Genomic DNA, 13,798 nt, shown 5'->3' on the forward strand with positions numbered 1-13,798 from the left:
TTTGTATTCCCAAGAAAAAAACGACAACGGAAATGTGAGAATCCACTCTTAATTTCCTATCCACTTTCCCAATTTCTTTGGGCGTTCTTGATTTAATAAAGTATATTCTTCTTTTTATCATAAATTGAGGTTTTTATGACCTCTCACAACAAGTTGTAATGTTAACTATATCCATGCCAAACCATTTTTTAAAATAGTATATTTGTATTTTTAATTCATTTAGTGACTCAGGCGTCCTCAATTAATTTATAATTAATCATGGGAGGATGACCTTCCTCCTAATAAATACTCTATTTAGGTAGTTTTGGATTTGGATGGTGGTTTCTAATTGTTTACATATATATTTCTTGTGGATATCAATCATGCACTATTTTCGTGTAATTTATCTTTTTCAAAGAAACTTGTGTCTCTAGCTAACTCTTTTAGTATTTTACAATTTTTATATGAAATATTGATCAAAACATATAAAGTTTTCACTCAAAATATAGTATTAGAGGGTCGGTTGAGAGAGTGATGGATGGTTTTCTTCACAAAGAATGTTAGTAGATGTATATTATTAGAGAGAGAGAGAGAGAGAGAGAGTTTGATATACAGTTGGATGGTTTCATTCACAAAGAATGTTAGATGATGACCACTTTATTTATTCTCTAGGAGAACTGCAGTTACTAAAGCACTTAGATTTTGAGGAATATGCCCTGGAGTTATTTTAATTTAAGCACTGTATTTAATTAATTATTTCCTAATTAACTAATAATACTCTTATTAATTCAACAAATTTGTTTTTCAGTTTAATAAAGTAATACTGTGTTGAATCCAAAATGTATACTCCTATGTTTGATTTCAATAACTTTATTAAACCTCAACTAAATAAAATACTATAGTTAAATTAAGATTAATTTTAGGGTTTTCTTGAACTGGTTAGAATTACTTTTATGACTCGTAAAATAATTAAATCGGATGCATAATCTATTGAATTTTTTGGTTCTCGCAAGCATAATGAAATCATACTTATATCTTGAAAAAATGAGATTTAAAGTGTTAAAAATACAGATTCCTAGTGATATTGTAAAGAATATAAATTTCGTAAATTTTAGTAGTTGTGGCTGACTTTTCCAGCACACACCCTTTAATCATAATCTAATAATTATATAGATGTGTGCATTTGCTTTATGCCTTTGTTTAGAATTTAATCTTTGGAGTTTAGCTGTTGAATTTAAGTGATTTTCGAATATTCTTTCCCATCTCCCACACTACTCTCACAGCCTGCTAATTCGACTTTCAAGATCCAACTCTTGCTTTTCCATACATACTTTTTAAATATATATATGCATATATACTGCTCAATTATTCCCCTCTCTCTCTTGGTTGATCCACCATGTTTCATGATCATGTGCAGTGTACACTGAATTTTGAAATTGAATCAAAAGAAATATTCGATTTGATCTGAACAAATTAAGATAGAGAAGTAAAGTGCATGTGTATAAGGTGTTAATTAATCTATATATAAAGAAACTTTTGGAATTGTTAGTTATGGCATTAAAAGTTATTTGTGTTGCTATGTTACATTTCCTAGTAGTTGCCAACTAATTCAACATATGATGCTATTAAATTTTTGGAAATGGGACACAATTTAAGGTTTTGTTGGTTGTTGTTTACTTTATGTGTTTAGTGATTGTTGTTTAGATCTTCTTATTCCTCTCATTTAGCTCAATGTTGTTGTGAGACCAATCAGTCTGGTGGATGAGTCGACGGATAACGCCAAGATATGTGTTACCTGTTTGCTTCTGTTTTCTTGTGTTCGTACGCTACATATTGCAATTAAATTATCTTGTAGTTGCCAACTGGCTTGACATAAGACACTTTTAAATTCTCAAAAACTGTCCCCTGACATAGTTTAGGGCTTTGGTTTGTTGTCGTTTAAATATCCTCCTTCGTCCGCCATTTACATGACCAGAGCGTTTATACTACATCGAGAAAATATGTTAAATTTGAATAGGAATAAGAATTTATTTCTTAAAAGTTTGTAAAGGTATATCTGTAACTACTCTCTTTATCTAGGTATACATGATGTATTTAGGGAAAAGTAAAACCTTGTCATCAAGGGCATGTTTGTTTCCCATATTTGTCTTTTAGTTAATGTATTTTAGTCCAAGTTCTTGCACTTCGAAAATCTAAATAACTAATGTTGCTTCTTTGTTTTTTAGGGTTTAATTGTCGTCTTCTTATCTAATAGGAGTATATAATTGGATGTTGGATGTTATAATATTATTTGTTCTTTGTTATCTTCGAGTTTCAATGCTAAATTTGAGTAGTGTCTTATTCATTCTCTCCATGCGTTTGTATTTGTATCCTAGGATTTGGAATGTATGACATGAGGTTATTTATACGAGGTTATAGACTTCCATATATGCATGGAGACTTTTGTTAGTTTGTGCTCAAAATTTTGACTAAAATGTGTGTATGTTCTACTTTGTGTTTGTTGAGAAAAGTTATTTCTTTTTCTTTTTTTTTCATTTCGAATCCAGGAGGTGACGATAAGTTTAAGACTGTGTCACGATTAACTTGAATTCGAGATTTTTTTTTATCTTAAGCGTCGTTAGGCCATCACATGCGCAACACAGTTGCCTACCTCTTTAGCTAAGGGACTATATTTTCTTTTACTTTTTTCACTTTGATAAATTTATTGCTAAACAAAAAGTATAGTGTTTGCAAATTCGTGCGAAGAAATTTAGCCACACACGATATTTAAGAAAAACAACGAATTCAATGACATTTCGAAAGTACGACGTTTGTATCGTTTGCCATACGGGCGTCACTTGATTCATTTTGATGTATACTGCAAGATCGATACATATGTGTGGGGTATATATTTACAACTTACTAATTATTTTAGGCTAGACTAATAAATAAGGATTTATGCTAATTTTTAGCATCCCATGCATGCTCTGTATATGAGAGGGGGACAAAGCAATCAACAAAGATTTATTTCGAGGGAGAAAAAGCAATCAAACACTAATCATACGAATCTTTGTTAATTAATTAATTCTTAAAAATCACCATATGATACTTAGAGAGCAAACTTATTCGAATGATTTCCAATCAAAGCTTCAATTAATTACTTTCGTGGACCATAAAGTAGTGTGTCAATTGTCATGGACATTTAGGCAATGAAATAAAATAAGTTAAATGACCACAATGATAAGGCAATCATTATTCATATCTAATCTAAAAAGATTAATAAAAGTCCCTTTTATGCTTTATAAAGTTCCCACTTTCATTCTACATCAAATATAATCTAGTAATAGCCCTATACATAACTGTAATTTGTTTTTTTGGCGGGGAAGGAAAATTGGTTTGATCAAATAAATTGACAATTAATGGTTGATTTCTCAAGTATGTATATACTTTATTTTGATCTATCGAGGTAATTTTATTACCAAAACAATCATAAATTTGTCTCTCGTGCATGGTCCACCCTCTATATTGTTCTCAATAACTTGCTTATCTAGTCGTGTATCCCTAAATAAAAAAGAAACACGTTAATTAGACGTTGTCGTTGTGTTCAATACTTTGTTCACGTGTTTTAATCCGATCGTCAAATCAACGCGTAATTCGCCAGAAAATAGAAGAATCGAATTATTGCAAATGGTAGTATCTCATAAACTTGGTGATTTATTTTTAAATTCTTATAAAATTTGGGGCGGATTAGAAATTAACCAGATATTTTATATTTCAGTTATAATATAGTTAAATATCACTATACTTGTAATAAATGCGAGTATATTGGCGTAAAATTAATTGCAATATATCCCACAATTATTTCCTAATGATGTAGATTTAAAGTCAAAAAGTCGATGGATAACAAAGTTCAGTTAATTTGTTATTTTCATGATAAAATTAAATATTATATTTATGGGAATGTCATAATCAATTATGAAAGAGGGGTCCAATTGCCACTATAAAATGCTACTAAAACCTAGGAAGATGTTGCCTAGCTAGGCTAAATTTGATATTTTGGTTAAAAAAGATAAATATAAAAAGCAAAATCGATTAAGACAGCATTATGTTCAAATTAATACTATTATACTATACTATAGTCCTACGATAGTTACAGAAATTATTTTTCTCAAAATGCAATATGTCACCACAATATTATGGACTCTCCCTTTTGTCGGCCAGTCTCAAGAGTGGCATTTTCTTTTTTAATTCGCTTTAATTATTTAAATTATTGAAAATCAGATCAATTATATTATCATTAGTATTTTATTCTTTAAATACTCTTATTGTAAAAATTAGTTAATCATATGTTATGCTCCAACTTTTTGATCCACTTTTAAAATAATTTGAATATACAAATATTTAGCAAACATCCCAATATTTCAAAATTCAAACATCAATAGCAAAGTGAAACGATGCAATTCTTTAGATATCGAGATTAAGAAATGAGTGTTTACAAATAACAAAGTATGAGAGGGAAGAAAGAATATGAGTTAATTTTTGTTGAAGAGGAAATGCATCACTTATCTTAGGACGTTATAGAACGAAATACGAATTATTTAGAGCATTCTCATCCATGCTCTTTGACAAGAGCATGGAAGTGGGTCTGGACCCATTTTTATTCATTTTTTACTCTCTGTTCTTTCCCAAGAGCACAACACTCACATCTATGCTCTTCCGCAAGAACATGCTCAAGAGTCCCACTATTCAATTATTCAATTTAAATAACAAAAATTTCACAATATTAAAATGCATTAAAAATACCCACATAATTTGTATGGAAAAATAGATGATGAATGTGTGTGTATTTATAGATGATATTGGGATTAAATTTTTTAAAAAATAAAATAAAATAAAGGGTAATAAAACGGCTATATTTTTGCGAATCCGGATTTTTTTAAATTTTATTTTTGGTATTATTTTTTATTTTTTTAAAAAAATTGAAAGAAAATGCCAACGGCCAATAAAAACGTGTCATGCTGCCCTGTTCAGCTGCACGGACGTGCTCTATACATCGATCAGGGATGTGCCGTTGGCAAGAGCACAACGACGGACAGGGGCATGTCGTGCTAACGGCACGGACGCCATCCTTCCCCATAAACACCGATGGGGATGCTCTTAGCTTAGGCCGGACGGAATATATGCAAATAACAACATCAATATTTCGTAAAATAGAAAAATATTTATTATGCCCGATTAAACCTGCCCATTAAAGGCCCAATTTCATTCATAGCCCAAAAGAATAAGCTTTATTTATAGGCCCAATTAGATTATTTCGGTTAAAGGCCCAATGTGTTTAAAAATAGCCCAACATATAAAACCCATCTCTCTCTCTCACTCCAGTTTTCCTTCTTCTCATTTCACCTATCATCGCCTCCCAAAATCGCCGCCTACGGCCACCGTCCTTCGCCGGAGACAGCAGCAGCAACATAGGCGCCGAGGAAAATTACGCTAAGGCGTTTTTTCTGTTTTGGAGCGGCTGAATTTAAGAATTGATGTGAAGTAATATACGTATTCACTGACAAATTGAATTGGGGGAAAGCCACGTTTCTAGGGATTTTGTTGATTTACAATCCTCTGTATCTCGGAACTTCAATTCAATTCACCTTAAATTAGGATAAGATGGATTCCAAAGCGTTGGCGAAATCGAAAAGAGCTCATTCTCTGCATCATAAGAAGAAGCACCATTCACACCACGGGTCGAAAGTGCCTTCACCTTCAGTTGGTTCGGATGCTGCGAAGAAGACTAGTGAAGGACCTGAGAAATCTCAGGGTCAGCAGACTAAAGAGAGAACTCCGCAACGTCAAGGCTCGAGGGCACTTCCTTCGAATTGGAATCGCTATGACGATGATGAAGATTTGGATTCTGCATCTGGAAATGCACAGGCGAGCTCGAGTCAGTTAGCTGAGTTTGTGATGCCTAAGAGTAAAGGTGCGGGTTATGCTCACATGATTTCAGAGGCAAAGGCTCAATCTCAGCCGCATTATTCTTCAGATGATTTGCCTCTGCTCGATGATTTCATTGGCGGTATGTCGTTTGTATTTGAATTTATTTGGCAATATGGCTTATTGATTGAAATCTAGTGTGGTAAAGTTCCTGTTTGGATTGATGATTGTGAAGTTTGATTGCATTGAAAATCATAGATTGAAACTTATGCATAAATGTGGTAATGAACCGTGACTTTAAGCTATCTTTTTCGAGGAAGAATTTGTAGTATGATGATGTGTTGTTGCTACGTTTCTCGAATGATGTGTCGTTGTGGAAATAACCACTACGTATCGAGCTCACATAAACTGTTCTGGATGAGTCTAGTGATAAACTCTATAGAATCACAGAAATGACTACTTTGGCAGATATTAGCAGGTGATTAATAACGATATATCTCAAGACTTTATGCAGGATTTTGGTCCAATGCTGGCTGCCAAGGGGCAAAGCATGCTCTCGTGGACTGCGGATGATAGTTTTGAGTTTGAAGACAAGGCAAGCATCGCACCTCAGGTGATTTTCTTTTGGCTTTAGCTGGTAATCTAGCCGTTGTTAATGAATGTGAGCAGTATATATTTCGTTAATAATTGTCAAAATTATCCTGAATAAACTCTGCAGCATGTTTTCTTGACAATATTCTTTGCTCTAATTCATGGCAGGATCATAGAATGAATGACCTGTTAAGATATGCCATTTAAAAGTGTTACTATTTTTCTTGTTTGTTTAACAAAAATCATTAATACTCCAGCCCACGTAAATTAACCTATGGCAATCAGAATATTTCTCCTCTTCAGATCATTTTTCTTAACTTTGATTGCTATACTTTCATTAGTATCCCAAAACCTGTCTTTTAGTTGTCTGTAAGAGGACATGCATGAGATATTATGTCTGATGATATTTCTCAATGTTCTCTTGGTCATGCAGCCACCATTTCTTTCCCTTAATCTAGATGCACTTGCCGAACAACTTGCAAAAGCAAAGCTGTCAGAGAGGTTATATCTACAATCAGACCTTTTACTCGTGGAGCAGGTATCATGATTTCTTTCATTTTTTGCTCATTTTTGTTCGCTTTTTTATATGTTGGTGATCTAAATGGAGTCACTAACATAACTTGTCTTCAGTTGTTTGGTAGATCAATTTAGAAATTTATTCTTAGTTATCAAGACAATTGACCTTTAATATTTATTGCATCTGATTGCATGAGTCATCTACTGATCAAGTTCGTCTACATCTAATACTTGCTAAACTGCTTCAACATTCCTGCTTAAGAATTGATGACTGGGCTCTAGTTCTATGTATACCTATCTGCTATAACTGGTAAATTTCATGTTTGCTATTATCCTAAGATTAGCTGATTCCACTTCAGTAAAATTTGTATGAACTAGTGCCATCAGAAGAATGGAACAGGAGAAACGAAAAAAAACAATAGACGGTCTAAATTCTTATTCCAAATGACAAGCTTCATCTCCAATGTTTATTACTCTCTGTTCTCTTTGAGTTGTATCTTTACCAAAGTTCACAAGCTATATCCTTGCAATTTTTCCAGCTAGACGAGGCATGCGATGAAGACGAACATAATCCTCAAACTCTTGCATCGTCTTCATCCCTCACTAATGATCAGGCAGTAACCACCACAGGAGATCTTCTTGTTCAAACCTCTGAAGAACCGTATCCTACAAAGAAAACGACAGATCAGATCTTGCAGCCGCAAGCAACCAACAGAAGCATTTCGCCAAAGCCAGTTTCTGAACACCCTGCAGATTCCAGCTCCGGGAAGCCATCCACATTTGAGGCAGCCACTGCAGAAGCAGAACTTGACATGCTTCTGAACTCATTCGGCGAGGCTCCAGTTCCTGAGGAGTCGGGTGGAAGCATTCCGTTGACTGGCGATGCTGTTGATATTCTTATTGAGGAAACTTCGAGTTTTACCATTGCAGACCAGCAGATACCGCAAGTGTCCAAGGCACACATTGCAACTATATCATCCAGTAAGAATCCAACATCAAAATCTGAATTTTTTGATGATTTTGATTCATGGTTAGATACCATTTAATGTTTTTTCAAAATGCAAACAACAAGGCTGTCTTTGTTGTAACCTTATTTTGTTTGTTCGGTTTTCTTAAATATCCTTTAGATGTTGTCGAGCTAATGTAAAGGCTAACTATCAATTCCAAGTCAGGATTGAATGATTTCTCTATGGTTTACAATTTATTGTATGCACCATTTTATACAAACAAAATTTTAAATCCAGAAACATTCAACTGAAAGTTGAGACATTTGTATTAGTAGCTATTTTGCAAAAATGATAAGTATGTACCTAAGTTCATATTTTCTATTGGAATGTCTTAGGTTGGTGTAAGTGCTTTTTTTGTTCTCTCTTTCGAAACCATGTTGCAGAAGCACCAATGAAATATAACTATATTTAGCCCAACTATATTTAGCCCCAAGAAGTGTAGACAATAATTTAAAGAAAAAATTGTCGTTTAAATCATAACTTTGACAATTTAAACTTTTAGTTGACTAATGTTTAATTTTATAACTTTCAAAATTACCTAATTAAATCTGAACTTTTGTACATTTTTCAACTGTCTCATACGATTAAAACTTTTATAAAATTTGTTATAACTGGTATATTTTTCGTTGTTATATCATTATTGCTTACAAAATATTCCCTCCGTTCCAAGGAAGATGAACTCTTCCTTGGATGGCACGAAATTTTATGCTGTGTTTTGTGGAAAGAATAAAGTAAAAGAGAAAGAATAGAGATAAAGAGATAAACTAAAAAGTAAAGTGAGTTATTTTTGGTGAAACGGATGAAGTAATATATAGACACCGACTATCACAACATAGAACAATGCTAAATATCTAGAAAAACCAAATATTATTATTTAAAGGATAATTTTGATAAAAAAAATTTAATCGTACGAGACAAATTGACAAATACACAAAAATTATGATTTAAATGTTTGATTTTGAAAATTAGGTGATTAACTAAAAATCAATAAAAAATTGTGATTTAAATAACAATTTACTCCCTCCATCCCAGATAATTTGGGACACTTTGACCGGCACGGGTTTTAAGAAATCTAATGAAAAGTGAGTTGAAAAAGTTGGTGGGATGTGAGTCCTAAAGTATTAGTTTTATAATAAAATCTGAGTAGGAATGAGTTAGTGGAATATGGTATCCACTACCAAAAATAGTAAAAGTAAAGTGGGACAAATTATACGGGACGGTCCGAAATGAAATACTGGGTCGAATTATCTAGGACAGAGGGAGTACTATTTAAATGGCTCCATGTTCAGATTTAGTTTATGGGTTCCATTTTCAAACAATTTGGTCCGATTCGATTTTAATTTTAAGAAAATTTAGGTTTTCTGATTCAGTTCAGTTCAGGCAAAAAAAACGAAAAGAAAACTGAAGGTAACAGTGGAGGAGACAACGCCCTCCATCAGAAAATGGCATCGGAGCACAGCTCAAGTAAGCTTGTGAACTTTGAATACACTGCATATTTAGATCAAGCATGGAGCTTCGTTCATATCGAAGAAGCTACTCCGGATGCAATTAAGAAAACACGATTATCTGAGAAGCTAAACTGCAAACTGAAGTAACACAGGCAAAAGCTGGAAACCCCCAAGAACAGCAGTAAGAGACTACATTATTTAAGCATCAGATGCAAAAACGTGATGCAGAGTAGAAGAAGAGAACATCCAATTGTTAATAGCATCCCTAGTGAGACTCCTATAATATGACCTGGTGGGAACGAAATATGAAGCTCGATCATCTCGAGGGTTATTTACTTCCTAGCGGTTTGCTCTTGGTTGAGGTCGTGAAGGTTGAGCAACAGTTCATCAGAGTTCAAGTACACCTTGTTGGTTGAAACAGCAACAGTGTGTGAGACTTCCTTGGATGCTTCGATTCTCCTCAGTGTGATAAACGCCGGGTTGTTGGAAATGGCTTGACCAATCAATTGAGCACTCTTAGCTTCTCCCTGGAAACAACAATGAGGGTGAGATTTTAATACTTTATGCTCCCATAAAAGCTCAATGTTACATAGAGAATGAAGCTTACTGAACCAAGAAGATTCCAAAAAATAGAGCGTGTTGTTATCTATCCGAGAGCAAGAAAAAGTATAATTGATAAGAAAAAATTCTATTTAGTGGTAGGCATTTTACCTGTGCTCTGATTATAGCACTTTGTTTGTCTTGCTCAGCCTTTTCAACTACAAATTTGGCCCTCTCAGCTTCTTGTGCAGCTACCTGCTTAGCTTCTATGGCTGCAGTGAATTCCCTTCCAAAGGTCAGGCTGGTAATTGACACATCATCCAGTGCCATGTTGAAGTTGGCAGCTCTCTCTGTTAAAATTTTCCGTATTTCCCTACTGACATTCTACACCAAGCAAATTACGATCAATATAGCACTTATAGTGAAAACATGAAATCAACCTAAGTGCTATATTACGATCAATATAGCACTTATAGCACTAATTATGAGACTCAACTATATTTACTGGTGAAAAAAAAGGCATTCATTGTTCAAAACATTTCAAAGTTACATACTAAAAGGTCTTCATTTCAAACTCCATTCCAAAAAGTCCTATCAACTGGGAATTTCAGCTCTTATACTATGTATCGCTCAAGGTTATAACATCCATAGACAAATTACCATTACTTTATCCAGGTAGTATTGAGACTCGGATATGGAGATGTCATCAACCAAGTATTTATTCTCTAGTTCATCAATTATATTCCCTATTCTCTAGTTTATCAATTATATGAAGGAATAAAGTACTCCATTCACCAAACAGTAGTTGAAACTTATGTCAAGTAAGAGTAAAGACCTGGGAAGAGGAAGTCGTGAATCATTCATAGACTCTATTCTGCTGATATAAGATACAGAAAACATAATATATAAACAAAGGACTATTTCTCCAATTTTTTCGCCATACTATACCTCTCTCTGGGTGATAAGCTGGCTAGCATTGTATTGAGCAACAACAGTTTTCAGAGTCTCGTGAATAATTGAAGGTAGGACCCTCTCATTGTAATTTTCACCAAGGGTTCGGTAAATAGTTGGTAACTGATCAGCAACTGGACGGGTGAGAACTCGGAGACCAATTTTGACCTGTAGCAAGCATAGAGTGGACCAAGTGGATGTTAGGTGCTTTGTAGTCAGTCATTGATCTGATAGTATGAAAAGTACAATCCAAGCACTATAGATATGACAGCATTGACAGCAACCATCTTCAGAGGGTACAAGAGGAATAGAGGAACCTAGGAAAGTATGGAGTGTGACTAGAAATTGGGAGGCCATCATGCTGCAAGGGCATAGTCACATGATACAACTTCGGCAAGAACCCTTTCCTCTCAACAGAAGAAAATGGCTGCAGAGTGACAGGGATTATACGTAATGGTGCCGTACAAACTAAATATTTGTTACAGCTTGTTTTCTGAAAGGTGTCAAGATAGACAGAGAAAAGCAAACTTTCTCTAGCTCCAAAAAAGTGATGACAACCAGAGTAACAAAGGCTTATGTGAACATGCAGGCAGAGAGGCAGTGTTAGGGTGGATGTCAATGAAAGATGAGGAGAGGTATGCATGCACTCACTCAGACGCACACACAGAGAATAAGGATTACCATCTGAAGGTCACGACTTCCTGATGTGCTCTCCACAAGATGAGGTCGTGCCCTGACATCATAGATTACTGGTCTTTCGAACCATGGGGCCAGTATGTGTGTCCCTTCAGGATAGACCTGTAAGTCATTTATTAAAAAATAGTATAATCAGGGATTCGGAAATGTGCTTTGCTTGAGGTTAATGTAACTACTATTATTATTATTTGGTTGGGGGGGGGGAGATATTGCTGACCACACCATTACCAAATAACAAGGCAGTGGTCTTCCATATATGTCAACACTTCACATGGATTGACTTTACCAAAGAATCTCAATCTCTAAGGGTTGACTAGGATTCACCTATTAGCCATAAATAATGTACCATAGCAGTTACAGTGATGAGACAGCAAGCACACCGAGGCAACAATTCTTAGCATTGGAAAAAGAAATTGGAAGCATAATCTTATAAAAAGAGCATTCAGGGTCAAAGTCTCACAGAGATTAATGTAACAATACCTTATCCTTGACCCCCAAGAGGCGGTTGAAAACAATGGCGCGGTGCCCTCCGTCAACATTGTAGAGACTGTTACTAAGTCCGTATATAGTAAGCCCAGCGATAGCCCCAAAGGAAATTAGCTTGGATGCCCCACTCCCACTAGGCATCTGGGGAACATTGACCTTTTTGAAATTCATCTTTTAATCTGCTGCATATTAGAGAGAGACATGTCATCAATTCGTTTTCCATGTAATAGGATGATCAAATACAAGGAAAAAAGCCATATCTGAACAAATCCTCAAGTTTACCACCTATGATACATAAAGCTACATAGCAATCAATGATTAACAGTCACAAATTGTACTACATAATTGCAGGGTTGATTATTAGTATAGCTTGAACACTAGCCTATAAACAAGTGTTATGAGCAATACACAGTATATACAAAAACTCAACAGATCATGCACAATCTCATATTCTCATCGCATTATTAAGTCCAATTGAAAAAACCTCCTACTTAAAACAAAAAAACACTAAAATAGGGTTCCTTGCCAGTGGAAGACAGATCGAACAATTATGCAATGAGTTCAAACGGCTTCCATATCCAATTTTAGCAGTCAAAGGACGAGCCGATCATCACATTACACAACCAACACAGAGAGCCTAAGCATATGATTTTTCCAGTTAACAATATCCTTAATTTTGAGCTTAAAAAATGAAAAGAAACTATGCTCAGAGACTGCTTCAGCAGGAACCAAATACAAAGGGGGGCGATATTGAAATTGAAGGATCCAACACCTCAGAAACGTAATTGAATCAAAATTCCTTGTAAAAAAACTAATCCAATCATACAACGAACCAAAATTCATTTTTACATTTTTTTACGAAACAATATCAAATAAGGGTGTGTATTGTAGCTATTGCAAAAAATTTGTGATTCATATATACTGAAAGATGGTATATAAAATTTAAGTTTAGTGTAAATAATTGTAATAAATTAATATTTAAAATGGATTTGAGTTTAATATAAATGTAGGAGATAAGCTAAGAGCACATTATTTCATTTTTTTTATATTAGACCAAGGGTCGGCATACTCAGTAACAATACCTCGTGCTGAATAATTCATTCCAATTAATTGAATATATTAGAAATGGATCGCCCACCTCTTAAAAGGCCTTATAAGGAGGAGAGGCCTTATAAGGAGGAGAGTTATTCATTCTTATATAGATGAGATAGCATGGATCATCACCAAGTCGATGTGGAACAAGATTTAATAGTTGTAACACGCTCCCTCACGTGTGGGCTGGAATGGCACATCGAACTTCCATCACGTGGATAGACTAGAGAAGAGATAAAGAGATAAAATCCATCATCGACTTGAGCCCGCTCTGATACCATATTAAAAAATGGGTCACTCACCCTTAAAATGCCTTATAAGGAGGAGAGTTATCCATTCTTATATAGATGAGATAGGATCATCATCAAGTCGATATGGAACAAGATTTAATAGTTGTAACACGCCCCCTCACGTGTGGGCCGGAATGGCACATCGGACTTCCATCACGTGGGTAGACAAGAGAAGAGATAAAGAGATAAAATCCATCATCGATTTGAGCCCGCTCTGATACCATATTAGAAAATGGGTCATTCACCCTTTAAAATGCCTTATAAGAAGGAGGGTTATCCATCATTATATGAATGAGAT

The 13,798-nt window shown here is 34.6% G+C and overlaps 2 protein-coding genes across 2 annotated transcripts; one reads left to right on the forward strand and one right to left on the reverse strand.

Moving 5' to 3' along the window:
* Window positions 1-5,356: 5,356 nt before the first annotated feature.
* Window positions 5,357-8,203, forward strand: LOC125186887 (protein ECERIFERUM 16). Its single transcript, XM_048083371.1, has 4 exons — window positions 5,357-6,025; window positions 6,387-6,496; window positions 6,908-7,012; window positions 7,530-8,203. Exons 1-4 carry the CDS (start codon window positions 5,620-5,622, stop codon window positions 8,034-8,036), a joined length of 1,128 nt encoding a protein of 375 aa, XP_047939328.1. The 5' UTR covers window positions 5,357-5,619; the 3' UTR covers window positions 8,037-8,203.
* Window positions 8,204-9,564: 1,361 nt separating this feature from the next.
* Window positions 9,565-12,296, reverse strand: LOC125186220 (prohibitin-1, mitochondrial-like). Its single transcript, XM_048082569.1, has 5 exons — window positions 12,113-12,296; window positions 11,618-11,734; window positions 10,934-11,104; window positions 10,157-10,369; window positions 9,565-9,972 (listed from the first exon to the last, which is right to left on the reverse strand). The coding sequence occupies exons 1-5, from the start codon at window positions 12,287-12,289 to the stop codon at window positions 9,778-9,780; spliced, it is 873 nt and encodes a 290-aa protein (XP_047938526.1). The 5' UTR covers window positions 12,290-12,296; the 3' UTR covers window positions 9,565-9,777.
* Window positions 12,297-13,798: the final 1,502 nt, after the last annotated feature.

Source organism: Salvia hispanica, chromosome 5 (genome assembly GCF_023119035.1).
Source record: "Salvia hispanica cultivar TCC Black 2014 chromosome 5, UniMelb_Shisp_WGS_1.0, whole genome shotgun sequence".
NCBI classification, from domain to species: Eukaryota; Viridiplantae; Streptophyta; class Magnoliopsida; order Lamiales; family Lamiaceae; genus Salvia; species Salvia hispanica.

Coding starts and splice junctions, on each gene's coding strand:
- LOC125186220 (XM_048082569.1), bottom strand. CDS start 12,289: ATGAATTTCAAAAAGGTCAATGTTCCCCAGATGCCTAGTGGGAGTGGG. Junction 11,735..12,112: donor TCTTGGGGGTCAAGGATAAG/GTATTGTTACAT, acceptor AATGACTTACAG/GTCTATCCTGAAGGGACACA. Junction 11,105..11,617: donor GAAGTCGTGACCTTCAGATG/GTAATCCTTATT, acceptor TGCTTGCTACAG/GTCAAAATTGGTCTCCGAGT.
- LOC125186887 (XM_048083371.1), top strand. CDS start 5,620: ATGGATTCCAAAGCGTTGGCGAAATCGAAAAGAGCTCATTCTCTGCAT. Junction 6,026..6,386: donor GCTCGATGATTTCATTGGCG/GTATGTCGTTTG, acceptor ATATATCTCAAG/ACTTTATGCAGGATTTTGGT. Junction 6,497..6,907: donor AGGCAAGCATCGCACCTCAG/GTGATTTTCTTT, acceptor TTGGTCATGCAG/CCACCATTTCTTTCCCTTAA.